This window comes from Phyllobates terribilis, unplaced genomic scaffold, assembly GCF_046119375.1.
Source record: "Phyllobates terribilis strain yellow unplaced genomic scaffold, ASM4611937v1 Scaffold_2__4_contigs__length_985480577, whole genome shotgun sequence".
Classification (NCBI taxonomy): domain Eukaryota; kingdom Metazoa; phylum Chordata; class Amphibia; order Anura; family Dendrobatidae; genus Phyllobates; species Phyllobates terribilis.
In genome coordinates, this window is record NW_027362762.1 from 382,455,612 (window position 1) to 382,482,511 (window position 26,900).

General features: G+C 42.7%; 1 protein-coding gene across 2 annotated transcripts in view; it reads left to right on the top strand.

Moving 5' to 3' along the window:
• Positions 1-26,900, top strand: part of LOC141211277 (pinopsin-like) — a 320,801-nt gene that overhangs the window by 246,751 nt on the left and 47,150 nt on the right. For both annotated transcript variants that reach the window (XM_073664808.1, XM_073664809.1), the window contains one exon: positions 26,095-26,420. In XM_073664808.1, coding sequence (XP_073520909.1) covers positions 26,095-26,420 — 326 coding nt within the window. The remainder of the gene's footprint in view (positions 1-26,094; positions 26,421-26,900) is intronic.

Here is a 26,900-nt window from a genome sequence, read left to right on the forward strand (position 1 = left end):
ATAACTTCTCCTTCTTGGTGTGGCAATTTCAATGTTGAGGAGAGTGTAAATAAATTTAAGATACACATTTATATTTAAAAAATGAATTTGAGGATTATGCACCAGGTGATCCCCATTGTGTATATTTACTGCCTCTAATGGATAATGACATCAATGTTGTCTCCTGGGCTGTTCTCTATTTTTGCCCGGCTGCTGAAAGTGCACATGCAGGGTGCATGCTCAATAAGTCCCTGCCTTTCTACCTCTTGAAAACTCAATTGTACGGTATGACTCCCAGGCAGGTATGACTCCTAGGCAGGTATGATTCCTAGGCAGGTATAACTTTGAGGCAGGTATGACTCATAGGCAGGTATGACTCTGAGGCAGGTATGACACCTAGGCAGCAGCTATATACAGTGGCATACAGCATGAGAGCACACCAGAAGAAGTCAGCGGCACTGTGGATTTATCGCAGCTCTGCTTGACTGAAGACCACAAAAACAAGCATAAATGTTTTTAATATAATGTTGACCGAAAAAAGAACCTTCCATTTTTTAAGGAAAGCAGCTGCATAGACAATAAATACAGGAAATGGGAATAACGCTGTAATGAAAAGCCTTTAGATGAAATAAATAAACTGTAATTATTTACAAAGTAAATTTATATCCTTAAATGTTTTTTTTCAAACTACTTTTTTTCCAGTGGTATGGTGGAAGACATTTTGTCTGAGGCGAAGTTTGAAGATGTGTTTATACGTCTTGCACCATAGTTGTAAAACCAGAGTGAACTTATGTATGAGAATGTTGTGGTCATGCTCCTCCTGCCTATTCTGTCATCACCTAGTACCAAGACTTACACAAATCCCACCCAGTATGATACATAGATAAAAAATTGAAAAGAGATGGAGACAGCATTAAAAGACCATTATGTAATTCAGATGTTTATAATCGCTGCCATGCACAGATAAACAAGCAGTGTTTTGTGCATGTGTTGAGCCTATCTGACCGGCTATCCACTCAAAGACTTAGCTCCCAACTTTTGAAGAACAGAAAGAGGGACACATTATGCAATTATGCAAATTATGGACACACACCCTAATCCACGCCCATTCACCATTTCTTTCTACCCTGGCAGGAGGAAACGTCAGAGGGGCGGTGGTAGTGAGGGTCATTCAGAAGATGCCTGAGACTGCAGGGCGTAGACCCAAATCTGGCACTGTCCTACTGTATTCGGGACAGTTTGGACTAGAGATGAGGGGATCGATTCATGGGACTCTGGTCCAGGTCAGTACCTGGTGGCTGGACGGGAGGCCTGCGAACCTCTTACCTTCCAGTGTTTTCCTCAAGTGTCCGCCCCAAACTTTGTAATAACAATCTTTTCTGGTTATTGCATTTTTTGTGCCTTTTCCCCCTTATTTGATGCATTTTTGGTGCAGATGTGAAGCCACATTTTAATGTGTTTTTTATAGTACAGAAAAGCTTTGATTCTGCACTTAAAATAGTAACTGCAGTTTTTTACATGCAATGTTTTAGGCTCCACATAGAAGACAAGAGAAAAAAAAACACCAAAACCGCACAGTTCAACCTCTTCTTTAGACGCATAAGGGGCGCAGTTTTCATGAAATCACATCCACATTGCTTGGACAGTTAAACACAGCAGAATTTCTGTGCAAAAAAAGCAGCAGAAAATAAGCAGCATTTACGCTACATGTGAACATGGCTTAAATGTCCAAGCAAAGTGGATGAGATTTCATGAAAACTGCGCCATCTGTGCATCTAAAGACGCTGCTGAAATGTGCGGTTTTGGTGCATTTTTTAAGTACAGAATCAAAGCTTTTCTGTACTATTAAAAAAGCATTAAAAACACGGATTCACATCTGCACCCAAAACGCATCATATATGGGGGCAAATGCATAAAAGAAACGCAGAAAGCATGCAATAACCAGAGAAAATTGTTATTGTACCATGAGGTGCGGACACCTGCAGAAAAAATGCGGCATTTATGTCACGTGTGAACATGGCCTCAGCATTACATTTTTATAACTTTTCCTTTTTTTACAGGTTTAATAGAGAAAAAAAATCAGTCTTGCTATTTCTTTAAGCCATTTACCGATACTTGTAAATAATCTGATCACTATGTTATACACGTAGTTACAATTACAGGGACACCAAATATGTTCATGTTATTTGCTGATTTGGGATATTTTTTTTAAAAAAGCACATTGAAAATGAAATGATTGTAATTGTATTTCATTATTTTTAAGTAATTTTATTGAAAGAAAAAAATCTTTCTTTTATTTTCCCTTTAGAATACAGAGACATAGAAATACACTTTTATGAACAATATATCTCTATGTATTAGTATAATCTGCCTGTGATATCACTGGAGCCTGTGGCTCAATAGCTTTAGCTCCTGCCTTCAATGATGGAGGTTGTGGGTTCAAGTTCTGGGGAGACTCAGAAAAAAAGAAAATGACATTTTTTGTACTTGTTTTTCAATATTTTTAGTAGTTTTATAGGAACAAAAAAAATCTGACTTTTTCTTCACCTGTAGAATACAGATACATTGAAATACACTGCTACTGTATGTACAATGTATCTCTATGTACCTGTATGGCATGTATGTGGCAGGTGTCCAGTGTGTGACTGGCATGTACAGTATAGTATGTGCCATATGTCTAGTGTGAGACTGGTATGTATGTGACACATATGTAGTGTTCTATCAACAAATTACCCAAAGGGTAAATAAACCCTATTTAAGGGATGCAATAAAACATGACTTTTATTAATTTTAATTAAAATGTGGTCTATATTTAAAATGACTAAAGTGAACCTGTATTATTCCAATGTTTAACAGGATTCCTAACATTGGACGCCTTCTCGAATCAGCTAGTAATTAGTGTTGAGCCACCCCCGTAGTGTTCGAGTTCGGTTCGGTTCGTCGAACACCCGTGTGTTCGCCGAACTGTTCGTCGAACTGTTCGTCGAACACCTTCGAACACCGTTAAAACCAATGGCAGGCAAACAAAAACACATAGAAACACATAGAAAACACCTTCAAAGGTGTCCAAAAGCTGACAAACTGCTCAGAAGACACAACTAACACATGGAAAAGTGACAAGTACATATAGTCATGCGAAAAGAAAAGAGGTGGAGGAGTAAAAGGAGGGGGAGACACAGATATAGGCATGTCATGCCCTTCTAAAATCCAAAAAGTGAGAAGCCGAGACGGCCAGTCCGCTCCTGCCCGTGCCACCTCCGTGTCGCCGGGTTTGTGCCAGAGCCGCGGTGAACCCTGACGGCCAGCCCCCCTCTCCCAATACTGGTGCCTGTCCGCTGGTGGGTCGAGAGAGCCCCCCTGTGGTGGAGGCAGCTCTAAGCTTTTTAATTTAAATTGTCCCTCTAATTTGAATGAATACACTTTAAATCCATTTACAAGGATCTATTGGAGGGCAAGTCTCATGCCAGCAGCCGCGTAATTCCAGCTCCAGTAGCGTCCACTAAAGCTGCTGCAGTTAAAAAGCTTTTATAAGGATCGAGCTCGGCTGTCCACCGCAAGGCATCCTAGTGCCAGTCCCAGCCCCTATGCCTTGGGGTGCCTCCTGATGCTCTTCACTAAGTATCCCGTGGTCCCGAAGCATTTCCTTTGAAAAAATTAAGTGTCCAAACTACAGGTGGTGTAGCTTGCTTAACAGCCGGGATAATCCGCTGACTAGCAGACACTGCTACTAGGCACAAAGTATTTCCTGGGCTAGATGCAGTTAAAAATTTGTAAGTAGATACTCTCGTTGGATGCTGAGAAAGCATTCCATAGAGTCTCCTGGCACGCCATATATGATTCTCTTAAAAAGCTTGGGGTAGGGGTCTAGGGGACCCTTTTATAGCCAAAATCACGGCCCTGTATCACAATACGTCACCTAGGCTGAAGATAAATGGAACTGTAGCACCGAGGGCTCGGTTGCTACAGACGTATTGCACCTCACCCAGAGGTGTGATATCTCACTCTCAGATAAGGATGGAGTGTGGATCAGGACCCGACACCTGCATGCATCACACCACATTGCCGTGGGGCAGGGCGACCAATATGCCCCTGAGATGGGCACGACAGTCCCTGTCCCTGGCTGGAGTGGGGGGAGGGAACACTGAGGAAGGGGAACCCTGCAGTGCAGGAGCAGGGAGGAAGCAGTTCCTGGGTGCATTGAGAAGGGAGTATAAAAGGTGGGCACCATCTTAGTTCAGTGCAGAGAAGTCTGAGCAGAAGTGGCAGGGAGCAGGGGCTCTGCATGAGCTCTGCTCCGGAGGCGGGCCTAGTAACAGAGGCCCAGGCCTGCAAGAGGGAGAAGGAAGGAAGAGGAGCGGAGAAGGCTCCAGGAACGAGGAATGAAGGGATCCCAGGGGTGCGGACGGGCGAGTCGCCACCGCACGCCCGAATCCACCTGCGTGGAGGGGTCAGGCCAAAGGGGGAGACCGATCCCCGAACTAGTGGAGGCAGGAAACGACCCTCAGCTAGAAACCGGAGGCTCTGACATTTTATGTGGCGCAGCCCCTTGCTCCACCCGCTAGGAAGGCACCACATAGGGTCAGGGAAACTGGCGCCAAGTTTACCAAGAGGAGGCCCGAGGCAGCCGGACAGAAGTGTTGGTAAGAAAGGCCAGACAAAGGACACACAAAGGGGGTCCTGTGAAGCGCTCCAAAGTTATCTGGGAGTTGTCTGAGCCCCTCACCTGGTGAGCACAGTACGACGTGGGCAGCCGTTACCTGCAGACGTGGTCTGGATAATAAGAACTGTGAGTAAAGGCCCTGAACTGCATCACTGACTCCGTGTCGTTACTGCTGCTGCCCTGCACCATCACCCCCATCCTCCGCATACACTGCCCTGAGGCTATACTCCTCCCGTGGGGAGTTATGCTACGCTCTGCTGCACCCACAACACCAGCCTTAGCGGTCTGCCCTGTAGCGGCGGTTCACTCTGACCGCAATCCACGGGTGGCGTAGTCGGACATTTAAACATCAAAACCACATAAATAGTTCCGCCACTGGTTTGACCGCCCTGAGCCACGGAACCGGATCGCCGCCACGAAGACTACAACCACCAGCATCCACCAAAAAGTGTCCGGCTCCGGGTGTCCCAAGGCCCAGGGGGTGCGTCAGAACATTTTCATCACCTTTCACAATCACCAATGGGACAAGGCAGGGATGTCCTCTGTCCCCTCTCTTATACATCCTAGTGACGGAGCACCTGCTCTCATCAATTCGCCATAACCCCAATATTAGGTGGATTGAGGTGGGAGGCACCGAGTACAAGTGCTCTCTATTTGCTGATGATGTCCTAGTATATATCACTCAATCACATATATCCATCCCTGCTGTTATGGCTGAAATAGATCACTTTGTTACATGGTAAAATTCTAAAATCAATGCAGCGAAGTCTGAGGCCCTCGATGTCTCCCTCCCTAAATCCATATAGGATTCCATCCAGTCCAACTTTCCCTTTGCCTGGCCCTCACAGGGTATCAAATACTTAGGAATTCCTATTCATAGAGACCTCTCCCATCTATGTTATCTTAATTTTGGGCCCTTTATTGAACAATTCCATACAGACCACGGTTGGCAAGTTAGAACTGTAAGATTCACTACGTGAACCACTGGTGTTTTGTGGAAAAGCACATGTACACCGCGTTCCAAATTATTATGCAAAAAGTGTTTAGGAGTGATAAGGGAAGAATTTGTTTGTTTGTCAGTTAAACTCATTGATGGTGATGTGTGTCAGGGCTCTTTATATCACTGTAAGCAATTGCAGACACCTGTGCTAATTAGTTTGGCAGGTGTGTCCAATGAAAGGCAAGACTACTTAAGAAGGCTCTCTCACATTATTAAGCAGCCTACATTTTCTGCCAAAATGGGAAAGAAAAAGGATGTGTCGGCTGCTGAGAAGCAACAAATTGTGGAGTGTTTAGGTCAAGGCATGACTACAATCAACATTGTGCGATGATCAGGATGAAGTGTCTTGGCAATCAAGAAGTATGTAGCTGATTCACAGTACACACGTGTGCGTGCTGATAAGGGCAAATTGAGGACTCTTTCCTACAGGCAATTACGTCAGGTTGAAACAGCAGCGGCAAAAAAGCCTTGTCATAGCAGCAGACAAGTTTTTGAAGCTGCTTGTGCCTCCAACGTCCCCCGAACAACAAGATGCAGGGTCCTTCAGAGGTTTGCAGCTGTGCATATGCCATCCTGTCGACCTCCTCTATCCACTTCACACAAGCAGAAACGGCTCCAGTGGGCCAAACATTACATGAAGACTGATTTCAAAACTGTTTTGTTCACGGATGAGTGCCGTGCAGCGCTCGATGGTCCAGATGAATGGAGTGGAGGATGGCTGGTTGATGGACACCCCACGCAAACACGGCTACAGCGCCAACAAGGAGGAGGTGGAGTAATGTTTTGGGCTGGAATCATGGGGAGAGAGATTGTCGGCCCCTTTAGGATCCCTGAAGGCGCTAAAGATGAACTCCATAATGTATGTGGATTTTCTCAAACAGCACTTCCTGCCATGGTTCAAGAAGAAGAACCGTGTATTTCACAGCAAGATCATTTTTCTGCATGATAATGCATCATCTCATGCTGCACATAAAACATCTGCATCTCTGGCTGATATGGGCATAAAAGGGGACAAACTTATGGTGTGACCCCCATGCTCCCCTGACCTCTACCCCATTCAGAACCTTTGGAGCATCATTAAAAGGAGTGTCTATGATGGCGGGAGGCAGTTCACATCTAAGCAACAGCTCTGGGAGGGTATTCTGTCCTCATGCAAAACAATTGAAGCAGAAACCATCCAAAACCTGACAAATTCAATGGACGAGAGAGTTCAGAAGCTCCTTTCGAACAAGGGGTCCTATGTGAAAATGTAACATCACCTAGAATAAAGTTTTGAGTTGAAAACTGTTTGATTTCAGTTTCTAACAACCTGCTAATGCTTATAATTTCAAAAATGACCATTTTTTTGGTCTTTATTAAAATGAAAAGGTTGATCGAAAAGTTTGGGGGATCTAAGAGTGTGGCAACCCAGTAGTCATGATTACTTCGAATTCTGACAATATGAGGGTCATGCTGCAGGTAGTGCAGCAAGAAGGCACTTATGTGTCTTGCGCATCTCGGAGCCCCAAAATTATTTTCCGGGCTAGATGCAGCTAAAAATTATTTTTAATTTTAAATCTGGTGAAGCTTATTATAGATGGCCTAATAGGATCAGTGCTGCACACTGCTACAAAGCCCAAATTATTTTCCAGTCAAGATACAGATAAACATGATTAGTAATTTGAAAGCTTAAAACGGTTGGTAGGGTGATTTTAACCAATCATCAAGCTTTTACTCTCCCCAGGATGACACAGGGGTAGAAAAGTCGTTTCGGATCCATGATTTGTTCATCTTTATGAACGTGAGTCTGTCTACATTATCAGTGGAGAGCCGCGTGCGCTTATCTGTCAGCACACCACCAGCAGCGCTGAACACACGTTCAGACAGAACGCTGGCTGCGGGGCATGACAAGATCTCCAAGGCGTAAGTGGCTAGCTCCGGCCATTTATCCAGATTGGAAGCCCAAAAAGAGCAAGGGTCCAGTGACACAGTCGTGGCTTCAATGTTTACTTGGAGATACTCCTGTACCATCGTCTCTAGGCGTTGACTATGTGTCAGACTTCTTGTCTCCTGTGGCCTTGCAAAGGATGGGCTAAAAAAGTGGTGAAATGATTCCGCAAAATTGATGTTACCAGCAGATACTGTGGTTCTGTTACGGTTTGAGTGCTGAACACTTGACGGTCCCACGGTTGGCAAGTTGGAACTGTGAGATTCACTACGTGCACCACTGGTATTTTGTGGAAAAGCACATGTAAGATTCTGCAACAGTCTCTGCTGATACTCCTGCATGCGTGCATCCCTTTCTATGGCAGGAATAATTTCTGCAAATTTACTTTTGTACCGGGGATCTAACAGTGTGGCAACCCAGTAGTCAGGATTATTTCTAATTCTCACAATTCGAGGGTCATGTTGCAGGTAGTGCAGCAAGAAGGCACTCATGTGTGTTGCGCATCCAGGAGCACCAAGTCCCTGTTGTGTTGGTGGCGAGGTAACAATCATGCTTCCTTCCTCTGTCCTCTCCCCCCAACCTCGCACAACAGAAATGTGATCAAGGTCTCCCTCATCTGATGAGTCTTCCATCAGTTCGTCCTCCACTTCTTCCTGGGCTCCTGCACCTTCCTCACTAGTTTGGCTGCTACCATGCGCCCTGGTAAAACCATCTCCCCCACCCTCACATGCCTGCCGCCTTGGTGCTGCCGACCGTCTGGACCTTGCAGATGTTAGCCCTTCCGCATACAACTCCTCCTCCTCTACTTCCTCCACCTCCTCTTGTGCCACCACCTGACTCCGAATTCTGTTTAACATGTGCTCCAGCATGTAAATCACCGGAATAGTCATGCTGATAATGGCATCGTCAGCACTAAACATCTTCGTCGCCATTTCAAAACTGTGCAGAAGGGTGCATAGGTTCCTGATCTGAGACCACTCCTCCAGCGTGATTTGCCCCACCTCTGAATCTCGTTGGCCCAGGCTATACGTCAGAACGTATTGCACCAGGGCTTGTCGGTGCTGCCACAGTCGCTGCAACATGTGCAGAGTTGAATTCCACCGGGTAGGCACATCGCATTTTAGCCGGTGAAGTGGCAGGCCCAACAACTTCTGTAGAGATGTAAGTCGCTGAGCTGCGGGATGCGAACGGCGGAAGTGAGCACACAGCGACCGTGCCCTCTGCAGAAGGCCATCTAGTCTGGGATAGTGGGCTAAAAATTGCTGGACAACCAGGTTCAACACGTGAGCCATACAAGGCACGTGTGTGACATTGCCCCGACGAAGGGCCGCACCCAGGTTTGCAGCATTGTCGCACACGGCCTTCCCTGGTTTCAGGTCCAGTGGAGACAACCATTCATGAAATTGGTTCTCCAGAGCTGACCACAACTCCTCAGCTGTGTGACTCACATTTCCCAGATATTTCAATGTAAAAACCGCCTGATGACGTTGAGCCCTACTGCCAGCATAGTAAGGAGGTGTGCAGGATCTCTTCTGCGCAGTTAGAAAGCTTGTGGCATGACCAGACAGGCTTTGGGTGCAGGTGGAAGACCGAGAGGAGGTTGAGGAGGCAGAAGCAGTGGAGGAACTTTGACATAAAGAGGATTGACGCACAACTCGTGGGGACGGCAAGACTTGGACAGCAGCCCCTTGTCCTGCTGTCACCATAGTTACCCAGTGCCCAGTCAGCGACATGTAACGCCCCTGTCCATGCCTACTCGTCCAAGTGTCTGTGGTGAAATGCACCCTGTCACACACAGAGTTTCTCAAAGAAGCGGTGATGTTGTGTGCGACATGCTGGTGGAGCGCAGGCACACCTTTCTTTGAGAAGTAGTGCCGACTGGGCATCTGGTACTGGGGCACTGCGACGGACATAAGGTCTCGAAAATCCTCTGTGTCCACCAGGCGGAAAGGCAGCATTTCTGTAGCCAAGAGCTTGCAGATGGTGAAATTCAACCTCTTAGCTTTCTCATGGCTAGGAGGAAATGGTCTTTTACTTGTCCACATCTGAGGGACCGAGGGCTGGCTATTGTGCTTAGACGGGGTTGATAAGGGTGTCCCCGGCAAACTGCCGGTCTGTGAGGAAGATGCAGGCGGACATGTTAGGTTGCCTTGATCCAAAGGTGGTGCTATCGATGTCGGACAGCGCTCAACACCAGCTGGTGTTACCACCTCCAAAGAAAATGATGACCTGCCAATCACGCTGGCTGTTGCGGGTAAAGAGGTGGCAGGTCTGCGCCCCAAAACAGGTGTGACTGCTGTCCCCCCAGTCACAGAGGATGAAGAGGCCGCGGATGCACAAGATATGGCAGACGGTGATTGGCCCGGCCGGCTAGGCCGCATTGTAGCACACTGAGCTTCCCACTGCAACTTATGCTTCATGTCCATGTGCCGGTTCATGCATGAAGTACTCAAACTATGTATTTTTTGGCCTCTACTTAGCTTTTGCTGACAAATGTTACAGATAACACGAGTTGGGTCATCTTTATCGATCTGAAAAAATGCCCAGGCTATGCAAGGCTTAGCACCCATGCGACCTGAAGAGCCACCACGACTTGTGGTGAGAGGCAGAGTTGTGTTTGAGGATGCAGTTGTTGACGTGCTTCCAGTACTACGTCTCTGTCCAGGAAGGCGCAACCTGACCTCGTCGTCACTAGCATCTTCCTACACCTCCTCTGCTGACCTCATCTCTTGGTGACTGTGGGTTGACAGTAAGTGGGATCTCCGACCTCATCATCATCACCCTGTGCGTTATCACACCCGTCGTCCTCAGAGCCAACCTGTTCCTGCCCTGACAAAAAACTAAAGTTGTCGCTCCAATCAGGTATTTGAGTCTTATCATCGTCTTCCTCATTGTCTCCACCAACAGGAGTTACAGTTTGGGAATGAGGGTCTACATTATGGTCAGAACCTTCTGCGTCTGGTCCTGGATCCGACTCATAAAGATTCTGGGCATCAGTGCAGATCATTTCCTCGTCTGGATTCACAGAAGCGCTGGAGTCGACCTCTGATTCCCAGGCTATAGTATGAGTAAACAGCTCTGCAGACTCAACCATCTGTTCTACCTCATACTCAGACGGGCAGCTGGAGATTTGGGAGCTGTGAGGAAGCAAGTGCGATTTGGGTGACACCTTTGAGGACTGGAGTATTTGTGATGTTGAAGTTGATGTGGAGGAGAGCCCACTTAAAGGAGCACTTGATATCCGTTGAAGCACCTGCTGTTTTTGTGCCTCATCTGGAATTTGTAGCGATTGGCGTGGCCGTAAGAAAGGGATCTTATCACATTGTCCGCTAAAAGAAGTAGACATTTTAGTTTGGCTGGAAGATGGTCTTTCTTCTGCACCTACCCCACGGACACAACCTTTTTTCCCCTTCCCAACACGCCTATTCCCCTTTCCACCAGCAGCAGGCCTTTTTCCACTCATTTTGGTGGTTAACTAATTCACAACTCTGGAGTTGTTTGCACAAAAAAACAATGGATGGTAACCGAGCAGAGCTGAGTGGCCAAACTGTGGTATTAGGCCAAAACTATTGGCTGGGCTAGATGCAGAAAAAAATTATTTTTAATTTGCAACCTGATGGAGGTCAGTATAGATGGACTAATAGAACAAGTCCCACACGCTGCTAGAAGCCCAAATATTTTTTCAGAGATAAATGAAGAAAAAAATTATTTTTAATTTGCAACCTGATGGAGGTCAGTATAGATGGACTAATAGACCAAGTCCCACACACTGCTAGAAGCCCAAATATTTTTTCAGAGCTAGATGCAGAAAAAAATTATTTTTAATTTGCAACCTGATGGAGGTCAGTATAGATGGACTAATAGACCAAGTCCCACACACCGCTAGAAGCCCAAATATTTTTTCAGAGCTAGATGCAGAAAAAAATTATTTTTAATTTGCAACCTGATGGAGGTCAGTATAGATGGACTAATAGACCAAGTCCCACACACCGCTAGAAGCCCAAATATTTTTTCAGAGCTAGATGCAGAAAAAAATTATTTTTAATTTGCAACCTGATGGAGGTCAGTATAGATGGACTAATAGAACAAGTCCCACATGCTGCTAGAAGCCCAAATATTTTTTCAGAGATAAATGAAGAAAAAAATTATTTTTAATTTGCAACCTGATGGAGGTCTGTATAGATGGACTAATAGACCAAGTCCCACACACTGCTAGAAGCCCAAATATTTTTTCAGAGCTAGATGCAGAAAAAAATTATTTTTAATTTGCAACCTGATGGAGGTCAGTATAGATGGACTAATAGACCAAGTCCCACACACTGCTAGAAGCCCAAATATTTTTTCAGAGCTAGATGCAGAAAAAAATTATTTTTAATTTGCAACCTGATGGAGGTCAGTATAGATGGACTAATAGACCAAGTCCCACACACCGCTAGAAGCCCAAATATTTTTTCAGAGCTAGATGCAGAAAATTTTTTTATTCAATTTGCAACCTGATGGAGGTCAGTATAGATGGACTAATAGACCAAGTCCCACACACTGCTAGAAGCCCAAATATTTTTTCAGAGCTAGATGCAGAAAATTTTTTTATTCAATTTGCAACCTGATGGAGGTCAGTATAGATGGACTAATAGACCAAGTCCCACACACTGCTAGAAGCCCAAATATTTTTTCAGAGCTAGATGCAGAAAAAAATTATTTTTAATTTGCAACCTGATGGAGGTCAGTATAGATGGACTAATAGACCAAGTCCCACACACTGCTAGAAGCCCAAATATTTTTTCAGAGCTACATGCAGAAAAAAATTATTTTTAATTTGCAACCTGATGGAGGTCAGTATAGATGGACTAATAGAACAAGTCCCACACGCTGCTAGAAGCCCAAATATTTTTTCAGAGATAAATGAAGAAAAAAATTATTTTTAATTTGCAACCTGATGGAGGTCAGTATAGATGGACTAATAGACCAAGTCACACACACTGCTAGAAGCCCAAATATTTTTTCAGAGCTAGATGCAGAAAAAAATTATTTTTAATTTGCAACCTGATGGAGGTCAGTATAGATGGACTAATAGACCAAGTCCCACACACCGCTAGAAGCCCAAATATTTTTTCAGAGCTAGATGCAGAAAAAAATTATTTTTAATTTGCAACCTGATGGAGGTCAGTATAGATGGACTAATAGACCAAGTCCCACACACCGCTAGAAGCCCAAATATTTTTTCAGAGCTAGATGCAGAAAAAAATTATTTTTAATTTGCAACCTGATGGAGGTCAGTATAGATGGACTAATAGAACAAGTCCCACACGCTGCTAGAAGCCCAAATATTTTTTCAGAGATAAATGAAGAAAAAAATTATTTTTAATTTGCAACCTGATGGAGGTCAGTATAGATGGACTAATAGACCAAGTCCCACACACTGCTAGAAGCCCAAATATTTTTTCAGAGCTAGATGCAGAAAAAAATTATTTTTAATTTGCAACCTGATGGAGGTCAGTATAGATGGACTAATAGACCAAGTCCCACACACTGCTAGAAGCCCAAATATTTTTTCAGAGCTAGATGCAGAAAAAAATTATTTTTAATTTGCAACCTGATGGAGGTCAGTATAGATGGACTAATAGACCAAGTCCCACACACCGCTAGAAGCCCAAATATTTTTTCAGAGCTAGATGCAGAAAATTTTTTTATTCAATTTGCAACCTGATGGAGGTCAGTATAGATGGACTAATAGACCAAGTCCCACACACTGCTAGAAGCCCAAATATTTTTTCAGAGCTAGATGCAGAAATTTTTTTTATTCAATTTGCAACCTGATGGAGGTCAGTATAGATGGACTAATAGACCAAGTCCCACACACTGCTAGAAGCCCAAATATTTTTTCAGAGCTAGATGCAGAAAAAAATTATTTTTAATTTGCAACCTGATGGAGGTCAGTATAGATGGACTAATAGACCAAGTCCCACACACTGCTAGAAGCCCAAATATTTTTTCAGAGCTACATGCAGAAAAAAATTATTTTTAATTTGCAACCTGATGGAGGTCAGTATAGATGGACTAATAGAACAAGTCCCACACGCTGCTAGAAGCCCAAATATTTTTTCAGAGATAAATGAAGAAAAAAATTATTTTTAATTTGCAACCTGATGGAGGTCAGTATAGATGGACTAATAGACCAAGTCACACACACTGCTAGAAGCCCAAATATTTTTTCAGAGCTAGATGCAGAAAAAAATTATTTTTAATTTGCAACCTGATGGAGGTCAGTATAGATGGACTAATAGACCAAGTCCCACACACTGCTAGAAGCCCAAATATTTTTTCAGAGCTAGATGCAGAAAAAAATTATTTTTAATTTGCAACCTGATGGAGGTCAGTATAGATGGACTAATAGACCAAGTCCCACACACTGCTAGAAGCCCAAATATTTTTTCAGAGCTAGATGCAGAAAAAAATTATTTTTAATTTGCAACCTGATGGAGGTCAGTATAGATGGACTAATAGAACAAGTCCCACACACCGCTAGAAGCCCAAATATTTTTTCAGAGCTAGATGCAGAAAAAAATTATATTCAGTTTGCAACCTGATGGAGGTCAGTATAGATGGACTAATAGAATGATGCTATGCCCAAAAGATTTTACTTCACTAGGTGCAGTAAAAAAATTGGTATTCTATACACAGGTGGTATATCTTGCAACACAGATAGGCTACTCCACTGACTAACACACTCTGCAATAGGCCAAAAAGGATTAGCTTTGCTAGATTCAGCCAAATGCTGTGAAAAAAACTTGCACAGCACTGGCACAGACCTGCCTGGCAAAAACTGATAGGAACTGATGTAACCTAGTCCTGAAAAGGACTCCAATTACAATTAGTCTTTACTCCCACAATCTATCTATTTAAGAGCACAGACCTGCCTGATAAAAGTCGTAGGAAATGCTGTAACCTAGTCCTTAAAAGGACTGCAATCACAACTATTCCCTACTCCCAAGCTATCTGTATATTTGTGCGAAAATTGGCTTGAAATTAACAAGGTATAGCGCACACAGCAACAGCGGTGCCGTCTAACACGCAGCTGCAGCAGTGAGAAAATGGTGGCGACGGGGAAAATGGCTTGGTCTTATAGGGCAAGGACATGTGACATACACTGCCAATCACACATGCCCTTGCTTGTGTGAAAAAAAGCACTTCGCTCCGTGTGTGCGCTGCTGATAGGCTGACAGATTGCACCTCCCCACTGCAAATGCGGGAAAGAGAAAAAAAAATGGAGATCTTCATTGTTCCTGCAGAGATCCATCCCCTGCCCCTCCCCCCGCCCCGCTGTACACTCAAACTGCGTATTAACATTAATTTTCATCATTACTGAGAAAAAATCCAGTTATGATTTTGGTGCACGAACAGTTATCGAACATAACCTCGAACAGCCGAATTTTTCTCAAATTGTTCGTGTTCGCCGACCGGCTCGAACACCGCCCAAAACAGCTCGAATTTGAGATTGGCGAACAGTTCGAGTAGAACAACGCTCATCTCTACTAGTAATACTCAACACAATACTAGGTCTATAGTATCCTATCTAGATCATGGCTGCAGTCCATGAATCTAACTTACAGTAACTGGATATATATAAATTTTAGCACATAGGTATCACTAAAGCGGATGAAAAAACACACATATAGCCACTCCAACAAGCTTCACCTATACAGGCTTCCTCAGGGGTCTGGAACTATAATGAATTGTAAAAAAAAGGGTTGCTGACACCTTGGTAATTTACATATGTAGTGTGGCATGTGTCTAGTTTGTGATCAGCATGTATATGGCAGATGTTCAGTAAGTGACTGGCATGCATGTGCCATGGTTCTAGTGTGTGACTGGCATGTCCAGTTTTTTTTTACATGTGACTTGTAAGTATGTGCTATGTGTCTTGCCTGTGACTGGCTTGTATGTGACACATGTGACACTTTTATGTGACACGTGTAGTATGATTGATGTGTATATGGCATGTGTCTAGTTTTGTGACCATCATGTATGTGTCATATGTCAAGTGTGTGACTGGCGTCTTTGTGGCATGTGTCTAGTGTGTGGCGGTCTTTTATTTGGCATGTGTTTGGTGAGTGAGTGGCATGTGCACGTAATGTTTGTAGGATATGTTAAAAGCTGTATGACTGACATCTAGATACATATAAAGTATGAATTAACTCTGTGTAGTTTATTTTTGTATCTTTATTTGTTGCCATAAAAGGGAGAAGGGAGCAGACTAGTGTTGAGCCAGTATGTTCTATTAACCCTTTTGCCAAGTATGCTCGGGCCGAACTCCGAGTAATAAGGTTAAATCGCTCCTGTGTGCATGATTTCCAACTGTTTGACAGTTTTATTACATGGGAGGAATGTCTATTTCTTACACATTCCTCACATGTAATAAAGCTGTCAGACAGTTGCAAATCATGCACACGGGAGCGATTTAACCTTATCACCGAGCAGCTGTAAATACTCGGAGCTCGGCCCGAGCATACTCGGACAGAACATACTCGCTCAACCCTAGAGCAGACCCATTTCTTGCACAGGGGCACCAAGCAGTCGGTGGCCTCCTTTGTAAAGTTTGTAATCACTTTTCTGAAAGCTCCTACAATATACTATATTCTTCCTTTTGAATGTAGGAACAATGTTGATATCTCAGGAGACGCAGTAGATAAATGATCATACAGACGTTAGCCCATTAGTGTCTTTGTAGATAGAATGCACAAGGGTAGACACATAATGAAATAAAATCAAAAGATTACATTTACATTAAAACTGCTCCATTCTCTTTGCTTTTAATCTCAGTCTGGGAATATCTTGTAAAATCTAATCTTCCTCAGACATCTAAAGCTGCATGGTCTTTAATAAAATGCCATTAGTAATTTTATAAATAGGTAGCACTCATGCCACAATTTTGAAAGCATAAAATTATGAAACAAATGAACCAACTTACTCAACAATAACGTCTTAACACTTTGAACAAAATACTAGACACTGTACACAATAATAGGGATATCTTTCTTTGTTTTTTACAAATCACCCTAGGGTAGCTCAGAGCCCTAAAAGCTTTTCTGTTTGTTGCTGATTTTAGACGTCTCAGGCAGATAAGTCCTACTATAATAATCAACGCTTCTTATCACTTGCCTGGAGAATTCAATGCTTATAGTTCCCCCAGGCCATTTGTGGATTGGAAAATGGGTTTGTAATATCATCAGACAAACCTCCTTAAATTAGTGAATCTATATAATGCTATTGCACGCTCTTAAAAGGTCACCAACATTTCTACAAACTTTGCATCAACCAATAGTACAAGTATATATTGGCAACTTTCTAGTATATATTATCAGAGAAATATGCTAATTCTACTCCCCTCAGTCTTGTGAATTCATCTTTTACTCTAAAAAAACTGTTTCAATTTGTTTTGCTCAAGACAATACACATTGCCAGATCACTGAGGGATCATATTATAATTGTCTTTTGAAGTCTAAGGTGAAGGAGGAGAGCAGAGTAAGAGAGAGGCACATGCATACACAGAGGGTGCTGCTGCATGTATTTTATTTCACCTCCAGTGTTGGATTCACAGCTCCACTGCTCAGTTCTACTCCATTACGTCACCCATGCTGCTTCTGAACATATCCTACATGGACACAGTAAAGCAATCCTTAACATCTTTGTGTATGGTGTTTGGGAGACATCTTAACAGTTAGTTTTCACTCACTAGCTCAGAGACAACAAGAAATTATAGCATGTAGAGGGGAAACTGGTAAAAATGAACACATTAATGGGCAGAAATATTGTGATTCCTCATATAGACACTTGTAACAGCTTATTCTGAAATGTCACCAGAAATGACAGGTATACTTTACTACCTCTTTTAACTCACAATTGTGGTTTGTAAAAAAGTTAATTGTGAAAAAGGGGCCACAGTTAACCCCTTTACAAAAAAGTACATGTGTTTCATCAATAAGTTTAGAGCAGAGATGTCAAACTTAAATACACAGAGGGCCAAAATGAAAAACATGGACAAAGTTGCGGACCAACAAGTATACTGTGTAATAGGCCCCACATAGTCCTCCATACAAAATAATGGGTTCCACATAGTCCTCCAAACAGTATAATGGGCCTCACAAAGTCTTCCATACAGAATAATGAGCCCCACATAGTCCTCCATACAAAATAATGGGCCTCACATAGTCATCCATACAGAATAATGGGCCCCCGTAGTCCTCCATACAGAATAATGGGCCTCACATAGTCCTCCATACAGAATAATGGGCATCACATAGGCCGCCATACAGAATAATAGGCGCCACATAGTCCTCCATACAGTATAATGGGCCCCACATAATCCTCCATACAGAATAATGGGCACCACATAGTCCTCCATACAGAATAATGGGCCCCACTTACTCCTCCATATAGAATAAGGGGCCCCACTAGTCCTCCATACAGAATAATGGGTCCCACATACTCCTCCATACAGAAAATGGGCACCACATAGTCCTCCATACAGAAGAATGGACCCCACATAGTCCTCCATACAGAATAATGGGCCCCACATAGTCCTCCATACAATATAATGGGCCCACATAGTCCTCTATACAGAATAATGGGCCCCACATAGTCCTCCATACAGAAGAATGGACCCCACATAGTCCTCCATACAGAATAATGGGCCCCACATAGACCTCCATACAATATAATGGGCCCACATAGTCCTCTATACAGAATAATGGGCCCCACATAGTCCTCCATACAGAATAATGGGCCCCACATAGTCCTCTATACAGAATAATGGGCCTCACAAAGTCCTCCATACAGAATAATGGGCCCCACATAGTCCTCCATGCAGAATAATGGGCCCCACATAGTCCTCTATACAGAATAATGGGCCTCACAAAATCTTCCATACAGAATAACGAGCCCCACATAGTCCTCCATACAAAATAATGGGCCTCACATAGTCATCCATACAGAATAATGGGCCCCCGTAGTCCTCCATACAGAATAATGGGCCTCACATAGTCCTCCATACAGAATAATGGGCATCACATAGGCCGCCATACAGAATAATAGGCGCCACATAGTCCTCCATACAGTATAATGGGCCCCACATAATCCTCCATACAGAATAATGGGCACCACATAGTCCTCCATACAGAATAATGGGCCCCACATACACCTCCATATAGAATAAGGGGCCCCACTAGTCCTCCATACAGAATAATGGGTCCCACATACTCCTCCATACAGAATAATGGGCCCCACATAGTCCTCTATACAGAAGAACGGACCCCACATAGTCCTCCATACAGAATAATGGGCCCCACATAGTCCTCCATACAATATAATGGGCCCACATAGTCCTCTATACAGTATAATGGCCCCACATAGTCCTCCATACAGAAGAATGGACCCCACATAGTCCTCCATACAGAATAATGGGCCCCACATAGTCCTCCATACAATATAATGGGCCCACATAGTCCTCTATACAGAATAATGGGCCCCACATAGTCCTCCATATATGAATAATGGGCACCACATAGTCCTCCATACAGAATAATGAGCCCCACATAGTCCTCCATACAGAATAATGGGCCCCACATAGTCCTCCATGCAGAATAATGACCCCCCACATAAGTGTAGCAGTTCTGGTGTTGTGGGCCAAATATAACCACTCTGCGGGCTAAGTTTGACATGTATGATGTATATGATGAACACTAATGTAGAAAACTGGCAGCAACATCAGAAGCAGTTGGACTAAAAAAAGTGATCAGGGCTTAGTCTTGCTGCAATGTCCTTAATAGGGCACAAATGTGTGGTTCCTGCTGCACCAAACCCTGCCCCCCTTCCTCAAAACTACTTTTTACATGCTTTAATCAAAGGAGAGGGAGAAAAGTGAGTAGACAAATGCAATGCTTCCATAGAAATAGTTTTTTTTCATTGCAATTTCAATTATCGCACTAAAACAGCATGAATGAAGTCAAGGATTATATGGTAAATTGCTAGGATTATTTTTCATTTCACTTCATCTTAGTCTCTTAGCATTCTTCACAAGGACTTTGTAAGATAAAGCCTAAGGAAACCTCTACTTGACATTAACTAATACACTAAATGTGTAGCTGTATTGCTAAATACTTGCTGAAAATCTCCTGGCTAGAATTTTGCATACGACCCTGCCTAGGGCTGTAAACGTTTTTTGCTTCTGAGTAGCTACAATGTAAGCATCGTATATTAGCCAAGTAAATTATTTGTCAGATGTCGTGGAAAACAATCTGCCTTAAGGAATTACAGGAACAGAAATAGGCATGATTATTTGCCAAAATAAATGTTATGCTTTACAGGAACTATTCCAATGTTCAGGAGGGGATAGTTATGGTTAAAATATATGGCAATAAATAAAGCTGTGTACGCAGACAGATTCAGGATCTACTTGTAGAATGTGAACAATTAGTAACTGCAACAAAGGAGAAACATGGTTAGCACAAAACAAGATGAGGATAACACTCCCCCACAGCTTCTTTATACAATGAAATGTGCAATGTATGTCTTTTGAAAGAAAATTTTACCTCGACCTTCAGTTCTTAGTATAGAGAGTGGGCAGAAGTACAAAATATCTAAACCTGTGCCACTCCAGAGAAAATAAAGAGCACAGTACAAGAAGATGTAAACAGATAAATACATAAATCGACGCACACTATATAGACAAAACCATTGGGACACCTTCAGATTACAGCTATAGGAGCTCTTATGGCATCCCATAATAAACCCATAGGCAGTAATAAGGAGTTGGTCCTCCCTTTGCAGCTATAACAGCTTTTACTACTCTGGGAAGGATTCATACAAAATTTTGAAGTGTCTCTTGAAATTTGTGTCCATTCATCCGGAGGAGCATTTTTGGGGTCAGACACTGATGTCCAACCTCTGTCCTTGCAGTATTCGTCTTTTTCAGACATGTTCAAAAACACACAAAAAAATGGCAGATCACATTATTGTTGAGAAGATGGATATTGCCAAGATGGAGGCCAGACAGTGTCCAAAATGACTCCATTGAAGTGAATGGCTCCATCAGTGCTCTGTTGGGGTTCTCGTGGGAATCCGGTTTTACGGGAATTTCTGCAGAAACACTGATATAGTGCTCAGCGGTGACCACATATTAGTGTGAACCTAGCCTAAAATTTCTAAATAAAAGTCTTACTATGCAAAATCTACTATACTAAAAGCAATATTTCCAATACAAGGGCAAAATTATGCCGCTACACCATTATCACATATTATCTGCACATAGAGTTGTGACTGAATATAACCACTATACTGATCATTGATAAAACCCCTGTACTAAAATCAATATTACCCCGTACAGTGAACATATAGTGGTAGATACCAGTTATACACTGTGCCCTGTAGACCGTATATTTGTGTACAGTACAGATAAATCCAGCGACTCATCAGCAACATCTCAAGGTGAAGTAATTCATTTCTCCTTTCTTCTCCATCCGATGCAGATTGCTATGATTTCTTCCAGGCGTGACTCCATGACTCAACTCTGCAAATTGTAACACACATACAGCACAGACCAAAAGTTTGGACACACCTTCTCATTTAAAGATTTTTCTGTATTTTCATGACTTTGAAAATTGTACATTCACACTGAAGGCATCAAAACTGTGAATTAGCACACGTGGAATTATATACTTAACAAAAAGGTGTGAAACAACTGAAAATATGTCTTATATTCTAGGTTCTTCACAGTAGCCACCCTTTGCTATGATGACTGCTTTGCACACTCTTGGCATTCTCTTGATGAGCTTCAAGAGGTAGTCACCGGAAATGGTTTTCACTTCACAGGTGTGCCCTGTCAGGTTTAATAAGTGGGATTTCTTGCCTTATAAATGGGGTTGGGACCATCAGTTGTGTTGTGCAGAAGTCGGGTGGATACACAGCTGATAGTCCTACTGAATAGACTGTTAGAATTTGTATTATGGCAAAAAAAAAGCAGCTAAGTAAAGAAAAACGAGTGGCCATCATTACTTTAAGAAATGAAGGTCAGTCAGTCCGAAAAATTGGGCAAACTTTGAAAGTGTCCCCAAGTGCAGTTGCAAAAACCATCAAGCGCTGCAAAGAAACTGTCTCACATGAGGACCGCCCCAGGAAAGGAAGACCAAGAGTCACCTATGCTTCTGAGGATAAGTTTATCCGAGTCACCAGCCTCAGAAATTGCAGGTTAACAGCAGCTCAGATTAGAGACCAGGTCAATGCCAAACAGAGTTCTAGCAGCAGACACATCTCTACAACAACTGTTAAGAGGAGACTTTGCGCAGCAGGCCTTCATGGTAAAATAGCCGCTAGGAAACCACTGCTAAGGACAGGCAACAAGCAGAAGAGACAAGTTTGGGCTAAAGAACACAAGGAATGGACATTAGACCAGTGGAAATCTGTGTTTTGGTCTGATGAGTCCAAATTTGAGATCTTTGGTTCCAACCACCGTGTCTTTGTGCGACGCATTAAAAGGTGAACGGATGGACTCTACATGCCTGGTTCCCACCATGAAGCATGGAGAAGGAGGTGTGAAGGTGTGGGGGTGCTTTGCTGGTGACACTGTTGGGGATTTATTCAAAATTGAAGGCATACTGAACCAGCATGGCCACCACAGCATCTTGCAGCGGCATGCTATTCCATCCGGTTTGTGTTTAGTTGGACCATCTTTTATTTTTCAACAGGACAATGACCCCAAACACACCTCCAGGCTGTGTAAGGGATATTTGACCAAGATGGAGAGTGATGGGGTGCTACGCCAGATGACCTTGCCTCCACAGTCACCAGACCTGAACCCAATCGAGATGGTTTGGGGTGAGCTGGACCGCAGAGTGAAGGCAAAAGGGCCAACAAGTGCTAAGCATCACTGGGAACTCCTCCAAGATTGTTGGAAGACCATTACCGGTGACTACCTCTTGAAGCTCATCAAGAGAATGCCAAGAATGTGCAAGGCAGTCATCAAAGCAAAAGGTGGCTACTTTGAAGAACCTAGAATATAAGACATATTTTCAGTTGTTTCACACTTTTTTGTTAAGTATATAATTCCACATGTGTTAATTAATAGTTTTGATGCCTTCAGTGTAAATGTACAATTTTCATAGTCATGAAAATATAGAAAAATCTTTATATGAGAAGGTGTGTCCAAACTTTTGGTCTGTACTGTACATCTATGACTGATCACATTTAGAGCACCCTCCTCACTTGTTCACCCACTTCTACACAAACACCATAGTCCTATTGTACTGCCTTGGTGCCCTATTGAGTAACAGTACCTATTTTTTGTTCTATCCACAAGAACAGTATCCCAAAAATAAAGTACATTACAGTAGCGACGTTCTCAATTTTGCCACCACACACAGTATAAATTTCCCCCTCTTTGTTTCTCATACAGAAATAATGCTTGTGTAAACCTTTGTTGCCCTCCGTAAAATAGTCAAATTCCTCTTTGTGCTATCATACAGTAATAATGCTTCCCATTGAGACCACATGAATTAGTAACATTCTGGGCTCGAAGCATTAATAATGTTTCCCCCATTGAGGACCTATACATTAATAATGTTTCTACATTCTACCCACATACATTGATAATGTCAAGTCAACCATTGTGCCTCATTCATTAATAAGTTAATATATTAATAATGCCCCCCTGTTTGGGGCCCAATACATTATGTTCTTCCTTTTGTTGCCCTATAAATTATACATTGCCCTCCTTTGTGGCCCCATACATTAATAACATCCTCAATTGTGCCCCCATATTAATAGCATGTCCCAGTCTGGCTACTTGCATTAATACCGACCCCCTTTGTGGGACCATGCATTATTATTGTACCCCTTTGTCCCCCTATAGACAAAAATAGTCCCCCTTTCTTGACCTGTACATTAATATTGTCCCCCTTTAATTGTATACATTAATATTGTATCCCTTTGTGGCCCTATAGATTAATATAATATAGATTATGTTAATAATAGTGCTCCCACAGTGGTCCTTGTCAAACAGTATTTAAAAAAACAACCATGCCTCATGGCCAAGTGACCATTCCCTTCTCCCAGCACAGGCTGGGAAAAGTAGTGACACTTTTATAGGCGACTTGTATAGTTAGTGCAGAGCAGGGAGCCAGTGGCTCTCCCCTATGCAATAGTTTTTAACTGGATATGTGTCATAAGTACCAAGACAGACTTAAAGTGGAAGTCACTACTTCAGAGCTTAATGGTGTTGCATCATTCAAACGAAAGACTTTTTAAGTAACATTACTTTCTTTGAGTGCTATAAAATAGTTGGTATGCCAAGGATGCTGAGTCTGAGTCATTGTCAAGGTGATGGGTTACTGTCCTGGTGCAGTACTCTTGAACTTCTTGGCATCTGTGATCAGAGGAATCATGGAGAATGAGGATTGGTTACAAATGAACCTTCTGCTGCAAGCTTGGAGTCATTTTCTCTGCAGCAAGTTCAAGCAATACTTCCAGATGTCCGCCATATCTCGATCAAGTAAACCTATGACCAGGTTTTGACGAGGTCTGATAGGTTGAAATATTTACCAGAAAGTAAATGACAAGTGGAAATAATACCCCAAATGCAGTGACTGTGAATAGCCTATGTGTGGGCCACATGCAGCATAGTCCCCCCCCCCCCAGTCTGACTGCTGTGAGATAATGCTGAAACAGTGTTAGTATCCCCACTTATGTCTGCTCAACTCCAGTCACTAAGTAATCTCACACAGCTCTGCAGTGTGATCAGGCTGTCAGTCGTTACATGTCTCACACTCAGATATCAAGGTATCAGTTTAATCACCTTTCTATGACCTGCATGCCCATTTAAATGGCTTAGGACAGATTCCTTTTAAGGTCAATAGGATCCATGAGGTTTTCCAATAAATGATCCACTACAATTGGAAGACTTGATGGATTTGTCCACCACTCAGACAACACCTTCACAATTGCTATATCCCCCCCTTATAAAATAACAACAGTCTATACTCACCTCTGATGCCAGCGCCATTCTAGCAATGACTACACTGGCTCTTCTGGGGTTTGCGTGACTTTATTATGTCCCGCGAGACCTGCAGTCAAAAAGCGGTCACTTTACTTTCAGTGACACCCGAAGCAAGAGCTGCTGCTGCTCTCTGACTTCCTCTGAATGTCAGGTACCGGAAGTGAGAGTAAAGTGGCCACTGATTGGCTGTAGGTCTCACGTGACATAACAAGGTCAAATGAGCCCTGGCAGACCCAGAGGCGTCATCGCTGGAAAGGTGCCAACGTCGGAGGTGAGTATAACTGTTATTTTATAGAGAGAAACTGGGAAGGGGTTGCCGAGTAGTGGACAACCCCTTTACTGCTAATGTAAAAAGAGGTTTTTTTGTCTATAATAATACAGCATTGCCATATTCAGCTGGTAAATATGTAACATTATTGCAACTAGTAATTCACATGAGAAATGCTGCTACTGTGGTTTTTATTTCGATCAATCCTGGTGAAAAACAGTTTTAGAAAATGGAGCAGACGCACAGTATTGATGAATACTATGTCCCCACTACGGGTAGAAGGGAGATAAGGGGTGCAGTTTAGGTTTCTAAATCCCTTATTTCAATGGTTGGTGAGAACCTCTTGATAGGACATCCAATGTTGGCATACAAAAGATGTGGGCAATCAAAACAAAGATTATAGAAAGGAGACGGCAGCAAAGAAGCACGTGTTTCCATTAGCCAGTGGAGTATGATAAATTGCCCATTGCTTAGTGAGCAAAAATGCTTTTCTGCAAATAACTACCAGTTACAATCATTACAATCATGTGACCATTTTCCTGTCCAGTTTAGAAAATGTGAATTCAACCCTGGTAAATAACGCTTTATCATTGTGTAACGCAGAGCCAAGCGTCTTTCTAACAGTTGTATCAATTCCTTACCATTTTCTAATTGTGTTTGTTGCCAGTGAAGAAAAAAATTTAGTCCTGGGTATGAGCACACGTTAATTTTTTTCTGAAGACGTGTCTGCATCAAAAACGTAACTCTTGGCGGGAAAAATGCTGCGTTTTTGCATGCCTTTTTTTTCTCATTCATTAGAGTGGATGAAAAATGTTGCAGAAACGTTGAAAGAATTGACATTCTGCAGGTGTGAAACTGCTTCATATTTGCAAGGAAATATAAGCAGTATGACATTTTAGAAATCTCAATCACTTTGCTGAAACAGTAAAATCTTGCATTTTTCACGGCAAAACCATGTGGGGTGAAAAAAAGTGGAAAAACACAGCAAAAACGCGACATTTGAACAAACCCTTACTTACACAGCTGAGCGTTTGTTACAATATGTGGGTGTACTATCTGATGGGGTATGATACTGTATTGTTGCTCCCAGAGAGCTTCTTACACCCAATAAATAATACTAGGCAATAGCCATAGACTGGAATGTAATCTGTTTCTATTAAAGAATATTATTTGCTTGTAGTTACATGATGTCTAATAAATGTTGTACTATTTGCAGGTATTGTGTCTCTCATCTCTCTGGCCATACTGTCATACGAACGTTACACCACTCTGACTTTATACAACAAAGGAGGTCCAAAATTTACAAAAGCCCTGCTTGCTGTAGCTAGCTCCTGGATTTACTCGCTGATATGGACGGTGCCACCTCTACTTGGATGGAGCAGCTATGGGAAGGAAGGGGCCGGCACCAGCTGTTCAGTGCGCTGGACTTCTGAAACTACGGAATCCATTTCTTACATCATCTGTCTTTTTATCTTTTGCTTGGTGTTACCAGTTCTTGTTATGGTGTATTGTTATGGAAGGTTACTTTATGCTGTAAAACAGGTAAGAATCATGCTATGGCCTTCAAGTGTTTGTTATATTCCAGTTGGGTTTGTTTTGGGTGTCTTTTATACTGATAAAAAGTTCAAACAGGTGCCAGTACTGCAGGTAATGAGTGGAGGACAGAGGAGCCTCTTAAAGAGAAGTTACAGGTCTGTGAGAGCCAGAAATCGTACTTGTTTGTAATTGACCGAATACTTATTTTCCTCCAAAATTTGAAAAAACTTTCTTTCCAAATCAGACAATGTGATTTTCAGGATTTGTTTTCTCATTTTGTCTCTCATAGTTGAGGTCTACCTATGATGTCAATTACAGGCCTCTCTCATTTTTTTAAGTGGGAGAACTTGCACAATTAGTGGCTGACTAAATACTTTTTTGACCCACTGTATGTAGGCATCCATTAGATGCAACCCCATAGACTTACACACATGGTCAAAATCGTTGGTACCCCTCGTTTAATGAAAGAAAAATCCACAATGGTCA